At 40.1% G+C, this 15,629-nt stretch overlaps 3 protein-coding genes across 3 annotated transcripts; 2 read left to right on the top strand and 1 right to left on the bottom strand.

Annotated features, from left to right (window-relative positions):
- Positions 1-352: 352 nt before the first annotated feature.
- Positions 353-3,940, bottom strand: ppan (peter pan homolog). Its single transcript, XM_081610122.1, has 12 exons — positions 3,709-3,940; positions 3,298-3,468; positions 3,106-3,207; positions 2,968-3,018; positions 2,608-2,778; positions 2,350-2,426; positions 2,030-2,137; positions 1,804-1,927; positions 1,643-1,721; positions 1,321-1,450; positions 1,078-1,235; positions 353-992 (listed from the first exon to the last, which is right to left on the bottom strand). The coding sequence occupies exons 1-12, from the start codon at positions 3,721-3,723 to the stop codon at positions 580-582; spliced, it is 1,599 nt and encodes a 532-aa protein (XP_081466248.1). The 5' UTR covers positions 3,724-3,940; the 3' UTR covers positions 353-579.
- An 803-nt stretch (positions 3,941-4,743) lies between these two features.
- angptl6 (angiopoietin-like 6) lies at positions 4,744-10,786 on the top strand. Its single transcript, XM_008416019.2, has 7 exons — positions 4,744-5,100; positions 6,276-6,724; positions 6,819-6,956; positions 7,047-7,251; positions 8,986-9,179; positions 9,376-9,646; positions 9,732-10,786. The coding sequence occupies exons 2-7, from the start codon at positions 6,302-6,304 to the stop codon at positions 9,914-9,916; spliced, it is 1,416 nt and encodes a 471-aa protein (XP_008414241.1). The 5' UTR covers positions 4,744-5,100; positions 6,276-6,301; the 3' UTR covers positions 9,917-10,786.
- A 132-nt stretch (positions 10,787-10,918) lies between these two features.
- LOC103468738 (hemicentin-1) lies at positions 10,919-15,545 on the top strand. The gene is made up of 10 exons (XM_081610116.1): positions 10,919-11,209; positions 12,037-12,312; positions 12,410-12,715; positions 12,839-13,138; positions 13,235-13,486; positions 13,607-13,969; positions 14,053-14,286; positions 14,379-14,603; positions 14,693-14,956; positions 15,076-15,545. The coding sequence occupies exons 1-10, from the start codon at positions 11,125-11,127 to the stop codon at positions 15,234-15,236; spliced, it is 2,466 nt and encodes an 821-aa protein (XP_081466242.1). The 5' UTR covers positions 10,919-11,124; the 3' UTR covers positions 15,237-15,545.
- The last annotated feature ends 84 nt before the right edge of the window (positions 15,546-15,629 follow it).

Genomic DNA, 15,629 nt, shown 5'->3' with positions numbered 1-15,629 from the left:
GTTTTTCTTTGCAGAGCAGTTCTTTGCTTTTATTCACAATTTTGTACTCTAATTTAGCTTCAATAGATTACTTTACTTTCAGAGAAATTTACAAAATGGCATCAGATTGATAACACTAAATATTTAACCGTCATTTTCCCATCCATATACTTTACATTCACTTTTAATTGTGTTGAAAGCTTAATTCTGTTCTTCAAATTTGATTCTCAACTGTGAGTCCTAATGTTGGGTTACAGCGAGAAGCTAAACAAATGTTCCCAGTAACATCTAAACCAAAAACACTATTTTATGTTAGAATACTTAACATTAATGAAATGAACAAGTCAATGAAAGGACAAGAACTTCAGAGCTGTAAATTTTATCACATTTTTTTTTATTTTTGTTCTGAAGTCGACAACTATAAAACAATAAAGAACATTTCTGTAGTTTTTTTTTTTTTTTACAATTCGTTCATTTGAAACTGTCCAACAACATTTCCTCAGACTGAAGCAGTAAGAGCAAATACATTCACTGCCTTCTGCTGCCTTTGGAAGGTACTACATCCGAAGTCCAAATGAAGGGGGGAAAAAAAAGCAAAGTTCAGCGCTTTCCTTTTGTCCGTGTGAAGCCTTGCTTTCCACCTGCACCTTTTTTCTTGAGGCCAGGCTTACCTTTGTGACCTTTTGTCTGAAATGTTTTGCCCTTGTTTTTCTTTCCATCAAAGTTTTTGCGTGGAAATTTTGTTTCCCTCTCTCCAGATTTCTTAGAGCCAAATGATTTTCCTGGAGGCCGCTTTTTGTTCCCAAATGTTTTCTCCTCATCTTTAGATTTCTTCCATCCTTTTCCGTGAGGAGCTTTTCCTGTTCTGTCTCTGTGCTGCCCCATTGCACCTTTTCTTTTTGGTGATTTAGAATCTGGTTGTTTTGAAGATTTACCAGGCGACAGTTTTCTCTTCTTGGCGCGGTCGTGAGATTTCTCTGGACGCCGCCTCTTCTTGGCCCCCGGAAACATGCCTGCATTGTCGAGAAATACGTTGTAAGGATTTAAAGCAACAGTAGTGCAACAAACGGTGCACGGCTGTTTGACTTGAGTACTCGCCTTCATCTGGTTCTTGCCCCACAGCCTGTCTGTAGTACTCCACATCATCATCGGATTCAACAGCAGCTGGCCGATCGTCCTGCATCCCTGGATCTTCCACCTCACTGTCCTCCTCGGCTTCAGCTCGTTTCTTCTTTATGCCTTCCAGACTCTTTTTCCTTACAAGATGAAAATATTTTACAGACTTCAAGCATTAGCGATAAAGAGAAATAAAATTGCTCAATAATTTTAGGTTCAAATTACTTGTTCTCTTCTTGTTTCTCTTTCTTTGTTGCCACATTTTGCTCCTGTGTTTTCCTGCGTTCCTCCTTTTCCTTCATCTTTGCCTCCTTCCTCTTCAGGATCTCCTGTATTTCTTCCTCTGTCTTGGAAACTGGTACAAAAATAAAAAAACCCAGACTGAGAAACGGTTTTGTGCCAAATGTGCCTGAAGCTAATAAAGAGCTCAGGATGAATCAGTAAGCGTTTACTAGTAGAGATAAATCATAGAATTCATAATGCTATTGTCATCATGTTCATCTGGACATTTGCAGCAGAAACAAGCTGGGAGAAACCATTCACTCACTCATGGAGTGGTAAAGGATGTTCCCGTCTCCCATCCCTTCCTGGATCTTCACCAGCTGCAGCGTCATTCGAGGACCGATCTAAAAGGAGCAAAATGAAACAGGTTCAGCTGACCCACACGGAGCAGAGGGGTTTGACGTATTCCAGTCGCTTCGTACGCACTTCGGTCAAACGGACAGCGCTCTGCTGGGACGGCATGTTGCCTCTTCCGGAGTACATCTGCGGCAGCTCCGTTATGTTGTGCTCGCCGTCCTGCTCGGCTTCACTTTCAGACAAGTTTGCTCCCCTGAATAGTTGTTAAAGAAGGAGTCCAGGTAAATTTTCACTTTTGTAAAATGGAAGCAATCTGCTTTTTTCAATGCGGCGAGAAGAAAACAGAGAATCTTACTTCACCAGCAGCTCAGTGATATCCTCAAACTTGCTCATATTGGGGAACTTTTCTTGCATTAGCTTCTTTATTCCTCGGCTCATCCCCACAGGGACGACCTTCAAGCTACTGCAGGACAACAACAAAAAAACTCTTAATTTGTGACTGAAAAAAAACCCAAATCAATAAATAACAGAACTCTGTCTCAAAGTGTGAAGGCGCATCAGTGCGTTTACTTTGGACATACATCATGACAGTGTCAAGTCGTAATCTGTCATCATCTGAGCCCATCACTTCAAAACACTGATATTAGATCAATACCTTTACAGATCATTACTTACTAGTGTCGAAATTGAATTTCCTGGGATGCAGGGTCAAAACTGAACAGTACACACCTCTTGATGGTGTTGAGGTTTACCTAAGAGAGAGAAAAAAAAAGTTATACCCAAGGCTTAAACTTGTATTGTGCTGAAAACCCATTTCACAACAACAAATCAGAAAGCGTTTACTTTTGAGATCTTCACAGACACTCAGAAGACTATACTGTCATCACGTCGTTCTCAATGTAAAGTGGATGATTTTTGTCTTACTAAACGCACCTTTTGGACGTTTATGGAGGGGAACATGTTCTGGAACATGGTGGCCATGAGTTTCACGTGCATGCCATCCACTCCAAAGTTGCTGAGGATGAGAAGTGGATGGTGGGTGAACTGCTGCTCATGCATCCTGTGCTTCTTCAAAGATGAAACCACGTCTTTGATAAGGGAATACTGGAAAGGGAAAAATAAAATATAATAGTACTGAATAAATGTTGATTTATAATTAAAAGGGGGTCATCAAATGGCTTTGGTAGCTTGGGTTCGTCAGTGCGTTTACTTGAAAAACATCACTTTACAATCAAGTTTCTGTGCGTCATCATGTGAACCCGGAAAATTTGACTTGGATGTTACAAAACTTACCTTGAGGACCTTAAAATAAAGCATGGGGCCTTTGGGAAGTCGAGCGAGTCTCTGGAAGGAGAAAGAAAATTAAACTGATGGTGACACAGTCTTGACTGAAAAAACTGTATGTAGGTCCTGATCAGATTCAGGTCTCACCATGTTGATGCTGTCCGAAGTTTTGCCAAAGATAACGAAGTGGGTCACCCCCAGGGGTCCTGCTACAGACACAAAATCCTTAAGGAGATTTTTTTTCCGTACCTGAATTTTAAAAAGAAGACAAAGGCACAAACATGATGAGTGGATGAATGGGTTGTTAAAGCTTAAACTGGCTTTCAGAGGAAGACAGACCTTCAGAGAGACTGCGGTGTAAGGTTGCATGACTGTCCTCATGTCCTGGACGAGCTGACCCACGTTTTTTCCAACCTGACCCCGATGAAAAACGAAGGAGTGGGGCACAGACCTGTAGGCATCCTCGGCCACGTGGACGGCTTGGGCTCGGGATTTCTTCTGGTTTTTAGTCTAATGAAAAAGGAAACATGAACAGAGCTCATTACTGCGGTTAAATATCTAAGACGCACGTTTCTTACACAACGCGAATTATGAACGTGATGCAAATTTACAACCCAACACACATACATAAATGTCTCTCCACCAGAGCTGGATATCATAAAACAAGCCCTTTTACCAAAGACAAGTCAATACGCACCCCTATGTAAATGGTTATTAGCCATTAGCTCCCATGCTATGTCTGGCACTTACCTTTGATTTCCCCATGATTTAACTTGAAGCCGACTAAATGGTTTCACCACAAAAACTCGAAAAATGTTACTAAAGTATATATAAGCCAACCATACCGATTACATAAACTGCCTCAGCTAAATATTTAAAACCACTAAAGTTGAAATAATCAGCCTTAAAGTGGACTACGTTCTTTCCACATGGTGTTCTCGCTATGTGCAGCACACTAATATGTCCGTGCTTCTCGCTCGTTCAGGCTTGCTAGTTCCGAGCTATATATTATAGTTTGACCACAAGAGGGCAGAAGAAAAGAACACAATGAAAGGTAGAAATCTTTTTGACCACTAGAGGAAAGAAGACGTGCGAATCGTAAGGTCAAACTCATGTAGTTATTGTATTACAGAAAACAGAAATAAATACATGAGTTCAATGAGTAAATAAGAAAATTGAATTATCTATAAATGCATCTTAATATATTTTAAGCAGAGAAAAACTCTTGTGTGCTTTAAAATTGCTGAACAAATAAACATCAACACTTGTGAAACCACATGCTTTACATCTCTGACTATCAGAAACAGATACACACGAATAAGATGCATTTTTGGGAGTTGTCCTTACTAACATTCATAACTGCTCTCATATGTGGAGGAACCAAAATAGGTCTATGTCAAACGTTACTTTACAACAGCCCATGCAATAACAAAGTCATTCACAAGTTACATTATGTGAAATAGAGCAAGCCCTAAAAACCAGATTCTCTCCTCACAGTTTGGACAGAGGCAATGCATGTGTGATTTGTGTCTTGTTTTGATTATTCTTGCCCATTTCCTGCAATAGCAAGAAAGGTACAAACATATGATTTAAGGTTTAAAATGTAAGTATTATTCACAGAAACAAAAACTCTAATTTGAACACAAAGATTAAAAAAATGCCTAACTGAATGTTTATTTTTTTTATGAAACTAGTCTTCATTGAAGATGGGCTTCATCTGTAAAGTGAGTTGTGGGAATAACTTGAAGCTACAGCTTCAGCACAATGCCTTAGTGCTCTTGTCTGTCGTAATAGTGAGCTCATGGCAGGCAGGATCACAGATGATGGCAGAGGGAGGAGACATTCAGATTCCTGCTCTGAGTACAAAGCTGAGCCTGCAGGAAGGCGGTGGCACTGGGATACTTTGTAATTACCTATCTCTTTCTTCAGAGATCCTGACACAGAAGGAACTCAGCCGACCAAGAGCAAATGTGGCTTCTGAGAAACCTGACTGCTGATTTGATCCAAACCTATACGCTTTCAGATTTGATTTCATCCATTCTAAGTGTGCAACTTTTAAACTTTTAAAAGTTTTTTGACAATACTTTGGGCTACTGCTGCTGCTGCAGAAAAGGACATTTGTTGTACATTTCATTTGCAAAGGTAAGTTATTAAAACGTCCAACCTTGTCCAGAAGAATGTTTAAACCTTGCATATATATATTTTTTTATCTCTAATTAAGGTTAAACAGAGCAAAAGAGCAACAGTTGTCACAACATCAAATAAAACATTGCTATGGATATTTTTTATTGAGACGCTTGTGCAATTCAAAATCATGTATTAGTGGTTTCCTTTTCGCTTTGCTCATGGTGTTGTCAGGTTATCTGCGCTGTTGATCCAGAGATGGATGGATGTTGGTTTTGTCTGGTTTGTGTTGGCTGTCATCCTCTTTGTTGTTGTTATGCCGATTTTCAGGAAGGTGAGGAATGCAAGAACAAATGGTATGTCAGGGAAGCCTCTAATTCTGCAGCATAACATGTAAAAGACAAAACCAGAGCTCGATAATTCAGACCAGGTTTATTTCTAGTCAAATTGCCCTTATCAAAATACACCCCTGATGGGACACCAAAGAGAATTACATTTAGTGCCCATCAGTCACCACAGCTTGATCAATATTGCCTTTATAACATCAGTGTTTAAATATTTCTGCCTGTTTAATGTAACCATTATCGCCCTATACAGATTTAAAGTTTTACTGCCCATGCTACTATTTACATTCTTTACATTCATGTTTTGTGTTACTTTAACAGATTCGTTTTACATCACATATAAACTGATTGGTGCTTAAGATGAAATATAAAAGTGTAAACATATTCAAAGGACATTTTCTTAAGTTTATATACTGCCTTAACAGAGAATGACAATAAACTAACATAACACAACTTGATCTCCATCTTGTCCTCTCAGAAGTTGATGTCAGGTGACCTCTGGGAAAGTCAAACATTTTTCCTAATGTAGACATAAATCCTTTATTTACTTCTCTGGTTTGGGTGATTGCATTAAGGGGAAAGGAAGAACCTTAATCCTTATAACAACAAAACAGTAAACTCTGAAAAAACACACACTACATCCATTTATAATAAACATTTTTAAAATGAAGGATCACAGTTTTTGTTTTCTTTAAAACAAAAACTTTTGAAGACCTTTTGTTGGTTTGCAAACGGTTATTTTGCCTTGCATGTCCTCAAAAAACTTATCACCTTATGCACACTGTCAAAGATGGCCGGTTCTTTGTATGGGATATATTCTCATCATCAGTCTTCCTCTTTCACCATCAGGTTGTCCTCAAATATTCGACTGATTAATGGATAGGACACTGGCAACGTCTCTCACCCTTTTCTTCATCCTTTGCGTGACTACTCATAAAGCTGGAGCGTCCTCGGGTCTGAAAGCAGGCCGTTGCTCCTACACCTTCATTGTTCCACAGCAAAAGATCACAGGAGCTCTGTGTTTGAACACGCACTCTTCAATGCCCAACCAATCAGAGGTATCAGCTCTGCAGCTGGCGCTCAGACGACAGCAGGAGCAACTGGGGAAGCTCCAGAGTCAAATGGAGCATGAAGGGTCTCTTGTCGCAGAGGTGAGAGCCTTGCGCAAAGAGAGCAGCGGCATGAATTCCCGTATTGCCCAACTTTACGCCCAGCTGCTGCGTGAAGTCACCCATAAGAAGGACCAGGCTTTGGAGCACCAAAGGTTGGAGAGCCTCCTCCTGAATGCGACGACACATGTGAGCCGAGAGTGGCGTAGAAAGCAACATCTTACAATTGGTTGAGATACCGAGCTCATCTTCATGTTTTTCTGCTTGTGGCGGGGAACTACAGGCTTTGCAGGTGTCCAGTAGCTACAGGGAACTGGAGAAGAAATATGGAGCACTCACCTCCATGATGAGCTCCCAAAACCAGGTTATCACCAAACTGGAGAAACAGTGCCAGTGCAGGGACTCCAGCCAGCCTTCGGTGGTAAGAAGCATGCTGGGTTTTTTATATTTAACATTTAACTGTCTGAAGGTCAGCAAATAAGCAGGCGTTATTTTGTGTTGGTCTGGACAGGCGATGACTGAACCCCCCAAAAATCGTAGTAATGATCACCGCAACTACAGCGTCAAGGCCACCATCCTGACCAATGACGTTCAGAGGGACCAGAGTGCTCCTTTACACCAACTACAAGCAGAAACAGTCGGAGATCAGCCCTTCTCTACTATCAGTCCTCCTACTGAACTGCCTCTCGTTGGCTTCCCTCTCACTAAATCCCCAGGTACAACAAAGTAGAGCATCTGATTGAACTCCAAACTTTGTGCATAAACAGGTCTTCTGTCAGAGTTGTTTATTTTCTCAGATAAGAAGCAGAAGCTGAGGGAGTCAGTGACCTGCTGATGGAGGTCTTATCTTCTTGGGAAAACCTAAACAGTGTCAAACACACCAAGCGCGTGTCAGAGCACGGCCTCTATAATGAAGACACATTTGTACCGCAGTATTTGCTGGTGCTTTATATTACACATCTGGCGGACAATGGTACAAACTATTTCAAGATTGAGCATAGAGCAAGCGACCACGGCTCTTTTTTTCTCCCTAAGTGTGACGAAAGAGGGGGTTTTTTGTTGCTACATTTAGCTTGTGTGAAAATGCTCTTCATGGTAGCGCTTTAGTATTTCACTGTGTGGGAGTTGTTCTTCTGTGTATGCATTTTGTCCATGCAGATTCCTATGTTCACCTTATCAAATTCCCCACGTCCAAGAAGATAAGTGGGAGCTGCACAGTGTTTCGCTCTACCAACCCCAAGCTTGGATTTTAGTCCACAGCTCAGAAATCAGCACAACTAAAGCACAATTATATGCAACTAAAACGTCTGCAAATTATTAAATAAATATTTAGAGATATACCATTGTCAATTGAAAGAAAAAAAGATATGTTCATTTTTATTTTATGAACAAAAGTGTGGTTTTAGTGCAGTTTTTAACTTTCCCTGACTTCCACAGGGATCTAGTAAAAAGATCAGCAAACCGGTTCAAATCCTGATGGTATGAGTTTAGGTAGGTCAGGCTTATTTTTCTCTCCTCTTGTAATCATACATACATTCTAACCAGACAAAATGAGAAGAAAGATGGAGGATGCTAATACTGGTTAGTCCTTGTCATACATTTCCAAGTGACTGGTTCTTTCTGTGGTTGTGTTTTCCCATCCCCTTTTCTCCAGTTTCTAAGGTTCTCCTACCTGAAGTTTTCCCTCAGTGCTAATTATTTGTGTGATTTTTAGCTAGCGTTTTCTTCCTGGCAATTTGCTCTAGTGTCACACACATTGTAATTTTCTGTAAAAGCTTGTTTAAATTCACTATGGAAAAAAGTGCCAAAACTGGCACCCTGCTTGTTATAAAGAAATGTGTTAATATAAAAAAAAAACATACTTAAGACAAGTACAAATTGTGATATAAAAAGTAAAAGTGAAAATATGACCATATAAACAAAAAATGACAGAGCTGTAGCAGTCGAGGGTGTGAACAACACCCCAGTGAAAAGTGTTCACCCAAAACAAATATTCAAAATGAAACCTAGTGCAACCAGTTCACTAATTAGTAAGGAAAAATAACATGTGTGTAATTTAATTTCAGGGTCAAAATAGTTATCTTGTAAATCTCTCATAGGCTTGTTAGAAAAGAAGTTTAAAACAAGGTTAGTTCATATAATAAACATTTGAAGTTTACCTAATCTGATGGACAAGGAGAGCAATAATCAGAGAAGCAGTAAATATGCCAGTATTAACTTTAAATTTGGCTCTAAACATTTAATGTAGAGGGACTGCACTCATCTGAACAATTCAGATTTGCACTTGTATACAATTCAGAAAACCATGTGCTATTTTCCCTTTATATCACAATCACACCACTTTCTGTTGGCCAGTCACACGACATCTCAATAAAACACATGATGAACTATTGTGCAAGGTATTGTAACAGTATAACATTGGTTGCATACAGTACATCTCTTTTGTTTAGGGCCATGGCGGGACTGCCAGCATGTTCTGGATTCAGGCGAGACCACCAGTGGGATTTACCTGATTCATCTTCAGAGTCCCAACCGACTCTTTCAGGCCTGGTGTGAGCAGAGTCAGGCTCAGGGTGGGTGGACTGTCATCCAGAGGAGACAGGATGGGTCAGTCAACTTCTTCAGGTCTTGGGAGCAGTATAAGGTAACGCCAAACAACTTTGAACCACATAGATAGATAGATAAAACAGAGACAGACAGTCAGACAGACAGACCGATTGATTGACAGACAGATGTATTAGAAGTAAGTCATTCAGGAGGTGTATTAGATTACTTACTTAAGTAAAAGTTCTAGAAATTGAGCCTAATTTTTATAATTTTTTTGCATTGCATTGTTACAGCAAGGCTTTGGAAACCTAAATGGTGAGTACTGGCTTGGCCTGGAACACCTCTACTGGCTGACCCAGCAGGCCAAGTACAAACTCCGGGTGGTCTTAGAAGACTGGCAGGCCCGGCAGGTGTCTGCTGAATATGACAGCTTCCACCTGGAACCGGAGAACGACTGGTACCGCCTGCGCTTGGGACAATACCACGGCAATGCAGGGGACTCCCTGTCATGGCACAACAACAAGGCCTTCACCACACTGGACCGTGACAAGGACAGCTATCCAGGTCTGTCGCCATCTTGTCTTTGCCCAGCAGTTTTCTGAAATGATTTGACTTTTTGTGTCAATAACTGTGTTTCGTGCATCATCAGGTAACTGCGCTCATTACCAGAAAGGAGGCTGGTGGTATCACATGTGCGCGCACTCCAATCTGAATGGCGTGTGGTATCGGGGTGGACATTATCGAAGCCGCTACCAAGATGGGGTCTACTGGGCTGAGTTCCATGGAGGGTCCTACTCCCTGAAGAAAGTTTCCATGATGATCAAACCCACCTAGCTGCATTACTGCAGGAAATCACAAGGGATAGCACTGACAAGGATAAAGAAGATGAAGAGAAAGTTAAACATTATGAATCAAATGCATAGTTACAGAAATGTTTTAACACAAATGCCTTAGCTGACATAAATCGTTGAGTTACGAATGATGACTAAGTCATTGGTGTGACGCAGATGTTTCCTTCTCTCTCTGCTCAGATATATCTGACTCAAGTAATTGAAAGCGGCTGTAGTCAAAGCAAAAACACTTTTCCCCACATTGCTGCTTGTGGACTTAGACAGTTTTCTCTGACGCCCTGATCCCTCCATGCTTGTTTGACATTTTTGGTGTTATCGCCTCAGCTCTACACAGAGGTTTGGTTGGTTCATTGATGCAGCTACAGAATGTGGTTAGAATATTTTTAGATCTTTTTACACATTAGATCACTCTTCCTCTGTCTCTTTTTAAAACTGCTGCTTCTCTCTTGGTCAGTCTTAATAATTGCATTGTGTCCTACATGCCCTTCTCTCTGTAGTCATCACTGGTTTTATTGTTACATGGAGACAGATTGTTGATTTCATGCCGCGTCACCAGATTTCTTATTTCTGTTGGCTACCATTAGTGGTCAGTGATTCACTCCAGTTTTATCAATGAGATTCTGTGTGATGTTATCCAGTATGTACCAACTTAGTCATTGGATTAGCATTTAGACAACAGATATGGAAACCTTAAAGCAAATAAAGATTTACATCTTGGCAATAGCATTAGTCTCTTAAAGTAACCTATTGAAGCTTTGACTGGCCAGCTTGTTCAGCCACTTTCAAGAGAAGGCAGTATTGATCAAAACCTATGTTGTACTAGTTTCTTAAAAATAAACACAATAAAAAAATGCTTTGATGTCCACTCAAAGGTTGAGAACTCTGCAAACGTATTTTACAAATTACATTTACACCTTTTCTATGGAATTTTGTGACCTCATTTTTCACAGTTTCATCAAACAAAACATCACTAGAAGCTGAACTAAAGGGCGGAGAGAGAAAAAGAACGGTTGCACCAGCCTTTCCTGTTTCCTGTGCAAGAGGGCGGATTATTTACCCGGTAGTGTGCTTTCTTTTTCCTATAGTAGCTGTTCAACTGTCGGCACGTGCTGAGGCCAGTTTTCGGCCGGGATTTATCTCATCCAGCTACAAAATTTTTTGGATCCTCCCTAAACACTTTTCATCTCCTTCATGAGCTCCCATCCACCTGTGAGTCAGTCCGGCATGCTGCCTCTCGTGATGTTGGGCCTCCTCCTGCTCTCATTGTTACCTTGTGGTGAGTGGAAACAGTGCATTGAGGCTGTGTGATTGCTTCATACTATTTTAAAGTTTGTTTATTACTATTTTAGGGATAAGGATGTGATGTCGAAGTAGATTTTTTTGTTTTGTTTTCGTTATTATTATAATTTTTTGTTTCAGTTACTCTTTGAGGCAACTGGCTACTATGTAGAAATGGAAAATTCTGTTAAAGACAATTAAGCTTAAAGAAATAATTTCTTACAACTTTGGTATTAGACAACTGATGGTTGTGAGAATTAAGGTTTACAAAGTGAATGTATTTCACTTCTCTGTTCTATAGGAGTGAAATAATGTGATTCTAGTGGGAGGGGTAGGTGTTGAAACACTCACATATCACCTAAAGCTAAACATATGTCTTGGGCTTTCTGCAGAAATTGGGTGTGGTGATAAAGTATATTTTACTTTGACTGCACAAGAACATTTATTTACAGTTTATAGCTCCATAAATACATGTTGTACTCACATGAGACTGCTTTTTGAATGCTTGAGCTTTCCTAGATAAAAAAGAAAAGATCAATTAATTCGCCTTTCCTGTGTCAACTGAACGTAAGGAGGTATTTCCTATATTCTGACGGTTAAGGTCACACAAAGGTGAATTAGACAGTCAATCACGTGTTTATTGTAGCCTGCAAAATAAATTTGAGAATTATTTATTTTGTCTGTCTGTATCGTTAAACCAAAATGAATATCAGAATTTGCACCATTTCTGTCAACTTCAGAAAAGGTGGCAGAAAAGGTGCAGCATAACCAGTACCACTAGAGGGCAGCAAATACTACCTCATATAATTATTTCCGTATCAACAGGGGCTGACCTCACCTGCTCCCCGACGACCATCCTGACCTTGGATGCTCCTGTGATCATAGAAAATGGAACACAACTTCATGCAAGCTGCAACACCACAGAAGAAGATTTTGAGGAGTTGAGCCTATGCCTTGGAAAAACATGCTGTGAAAATACGCAAAAGGATGGTGTTGTCTCCTGTGTTGCAATAGTGTCAGACTTGGAAATGAGGGCAGAGTGCAAAATGAAGCTAAACGAAACCTATGAATGCAGTGAAGGCCGTGAAATCACAGTATACAGTAAGTTTCTTTTCAATTAGAGACAAAAGCCTTGCAGAGAAACGTCTACTATGAACACTAACATAATTTTATTATTATCATCATTATTATTTTTTAGAGAACCCAAAGGTTATGCTCTCTATGAGAAATGGAAATGAATTGGAGGCAGACTACGAACTGCACTGTGACGTCTTTGATGTTGCCCCTGCTCAAAAGATCTCTGTCACGTGGTACCGAAATAATAAAACCTTTAAGTCCTTTATGGATTGGATTGAAGAGTCACAAACATTTTCTTACTTACTGGGCGTCAACATCAGCCAGGAAGAGAAATTTGCTGAGTTTAGATGTGAAGTTCAACTGAAATTTGAGGAACTAAAATTACAACATCCTGTCATTTCTACAACACATAATCTCTCAGCACGCTGTGAGTAAAAATGTTGCCTGACAATAATATTATATTTTTAACATGATTGGCTCCAAAGAGCAGTTATTAGAATTTCAACCAACATAAATTTTCACTTGGCATTTTTTTTTTTTTTTTTTTTAGATGCTCCTGAGCTCAGGACAAATTCTTCTACCAAGACCATCACTATGGCAATGGGTGGCAATGCAACCTTGCTCTGTGACATAGAGGGGAACCCGCCTCCTGTGTATCAGTGGACCGTTGATGAACAGCCTATGCTGGAAACCACAAACAGGCTTGACATTACCCAGGTCAACAGAAGTTCAATTTACAGATGCACAGCTACCAATATTCTGGGAAACACAATTATGCACATTGTTGTTGACATGGAAGAAAATGACACAACTGACCCTCCAGCCATTCCAACCCCCGAGACGCCTGAAAGTATGCTTTCATACTAATACTTCTATGTAATCTTAACATGTCTTATTGTGCACCAAATCAAAGTTATGATTCAAAATTTTTGCTTTTCAATGACAGATTGCGGCTTAACTGTGACGCCCGCCGAAGTTTATGTGAAATATGGAGATTCGGCTTTGATTAATTGCAGCACAACCATCAAAGACGCTGCTCTAATGAGCTGGGAGTTTGCAGTTGGCGAGACTTCTGGTACACCTCCTCGTGTCACCTGGATGATCGAGAAACTAGAAGATTTCACCGTGGAACCTTTCTGCTTTGTCACTCTGGAATCTAATGAACAATGCAAAATGAAACCGAACATCACTCTTTATAGTGAGTACTCAACCACGAATTCTGCTTTCAACTGTTATAACCTGGAAATTATTTCATTCGGTGGTGGAAATATTATAAAATGTGTTGTTTTATTTATTCATTTATTTATTTTTGTTATAGAGCTTCCAGATTCTGTGGCGGTCTCTGCAGCGGGTAATGGTCCGATGAAAGAAGGCAAAGAGCATCAGCTGCAGTGCCACATTTACAGTGTGGCCCCTGCAAAAAAGCTCTTGGTGAAGTGGTATAAAGACGATGAAACTGTCCTCACCGATGACCTAAAAAGCTCTGGCGTGACGCCACTCCCAGAATGCCTTAACGACTCCACCGTGAGACTGTGCAATGTATCATCTATCTATACCTTCACTGTCAAGAAAAGTGACAATGGATCACTTTTCAGATGCGAGGCAGAGTTTCAGTTTGGTCCTGCGGGGCCACTGGTGCCCCCCTCCATGGCCTCAGAACCTTACACTGCCATTGTACACTGTAGGTTCTTCACCGCGTTATATTTAGTGTTTCTATACCTACCAATGTCATGTTTAAATAACTGAATCCTATATTTTCTGCAGATAAGCCGACCATCAAAAATTGCCCTAGTTATGCTGGTGTGGAAAATAGCTTCCACCTGAATGATTTGCCATGTGAAACTGATGGGAACCCTCCACCTGCTATTGAGTGGCATTACAATGGTACACTGATTGATTCATTCAAGCTCCTTACCAGGGCTGAATCTGGGATCTACACAGCTACAGTGCATAACTCAATGGGACAGGTTAACACTGATGTCCACATCACAGTTGAATGTAGGTCTACAACATTGAACTTTTACATTTTATTACGATAAAGCCAAAAAAAAGTTGATCATTCTGAATAATATTTTGATGTTTCTTCACAGATGCTCCTAGATTTTTCTGTCAGATGCTGTATGAGGTTGAAGTAAAAGACATGCTGAAACCTTTGTGTTATCCGGAGGGTTTGCCTCTCCCTAACATAATTTGGCTTAAAAACGGAAAAGAGCACTTTTCACAGCGCTGGGAAAAACACGAGAGTGGAAACTATTCAGTAAAAGCATCCAACAAACACGGAACAGCTGAGCACACGTTTTATCTGGACATTTTATGTAAGTCAAAACTTTACAGCTGCCCACTGTGGCTGCAAACAACTTCAACATGATTTCAGAAGTCTAATATTTTTCTCTCCATTCAATAGACCCCCCAGAGTTCACACAGCCAGATACAACCACGGGAGTTGTTGTAGACGGAAATGTGTCTTTAGTTTGGGAAGCTGACGGGAACCCCAAGCCCGAGATCCAATGTAACGACTCGTTAGCAGAGAATGTTCGGGCGTCCACTGTGGGGCGCCAGAGGATCATTACCATCACAGGAGCCACGTCTACTAATGCAGGCCGTTACATCTGTGTTGCCACGAATAAAGTTGGGAAAGTGACAAGAGCAACCACTCTGGTGTTACAAGGTATTATTCTGTGCAGGACATTTTTTTTTTTTAATATTGCTAATGTCACAAAGGATGAAAAAAATATACAAAGAGTCACAAGCTATTGTTTCAGCTGTTTTGTTTTTCTTCTTTTGCAGATAAATCCACTGACCACTTCCAGTACTGGTGGGTTTTACTACTAGTCCTGCCAGCCGTTGTAGTTTTGGTACTTGTTTTTATACTAAGGGGCCGCAAAAAACATGGACGATATAATTTCCCATTGCAAGCCAGATACACTGTAGAGAATGGGACAACATAAGCGAATGGTGAAAGCTTGAGTTGAAGACAATTAAGCAGCCTGTAAATAAACGTTAATACTGTTAAAAACAATGATGTGTTAAGAAATGTATGCCTGACAGATATGTTCGCCAAGAAATTGATCTCACAACAACGTCCTTCTTATGTTATTCTGTTGTATTTCAGCTTTTAAATAGACTTTTAACTCTTTCATTTCACTGCATTTGTATTTTTTTTTCTGTCATAGTTGGTTCTTGAATGTGTTAAAATATGAGACTTTTATCAGAGTACACCTTTCAAAATACTGGATTAAAAAAAATTGAGTAATTTATGCTACTTGTTTTAACTTGAAACACTGTATCTCTTTCTGAACTGTTCTTCCTGACTTTAACTACTGGCTATTAAAAAGAAACTT

Source organism: Poecilia reticulata, chromosome 8 (assembly GCF_904066995.2).
Source record: "Poecilia reticulata chromosome 8, P_reticulata-male-v2, whole genome shotgun sequence".
NCBI classification, from domain to species: Eukaryota; Metazoa; Chordata; class Actinopteri; order Cyprinodontiformes; family Poeciliidae; genus Poecilia; species Poecilia reticulata.
The sequence above is the reverse complement of the archived record's forward strand: the minus strand, read 5'-3'. Positions and strand labels throughout refer to the sequence as shown.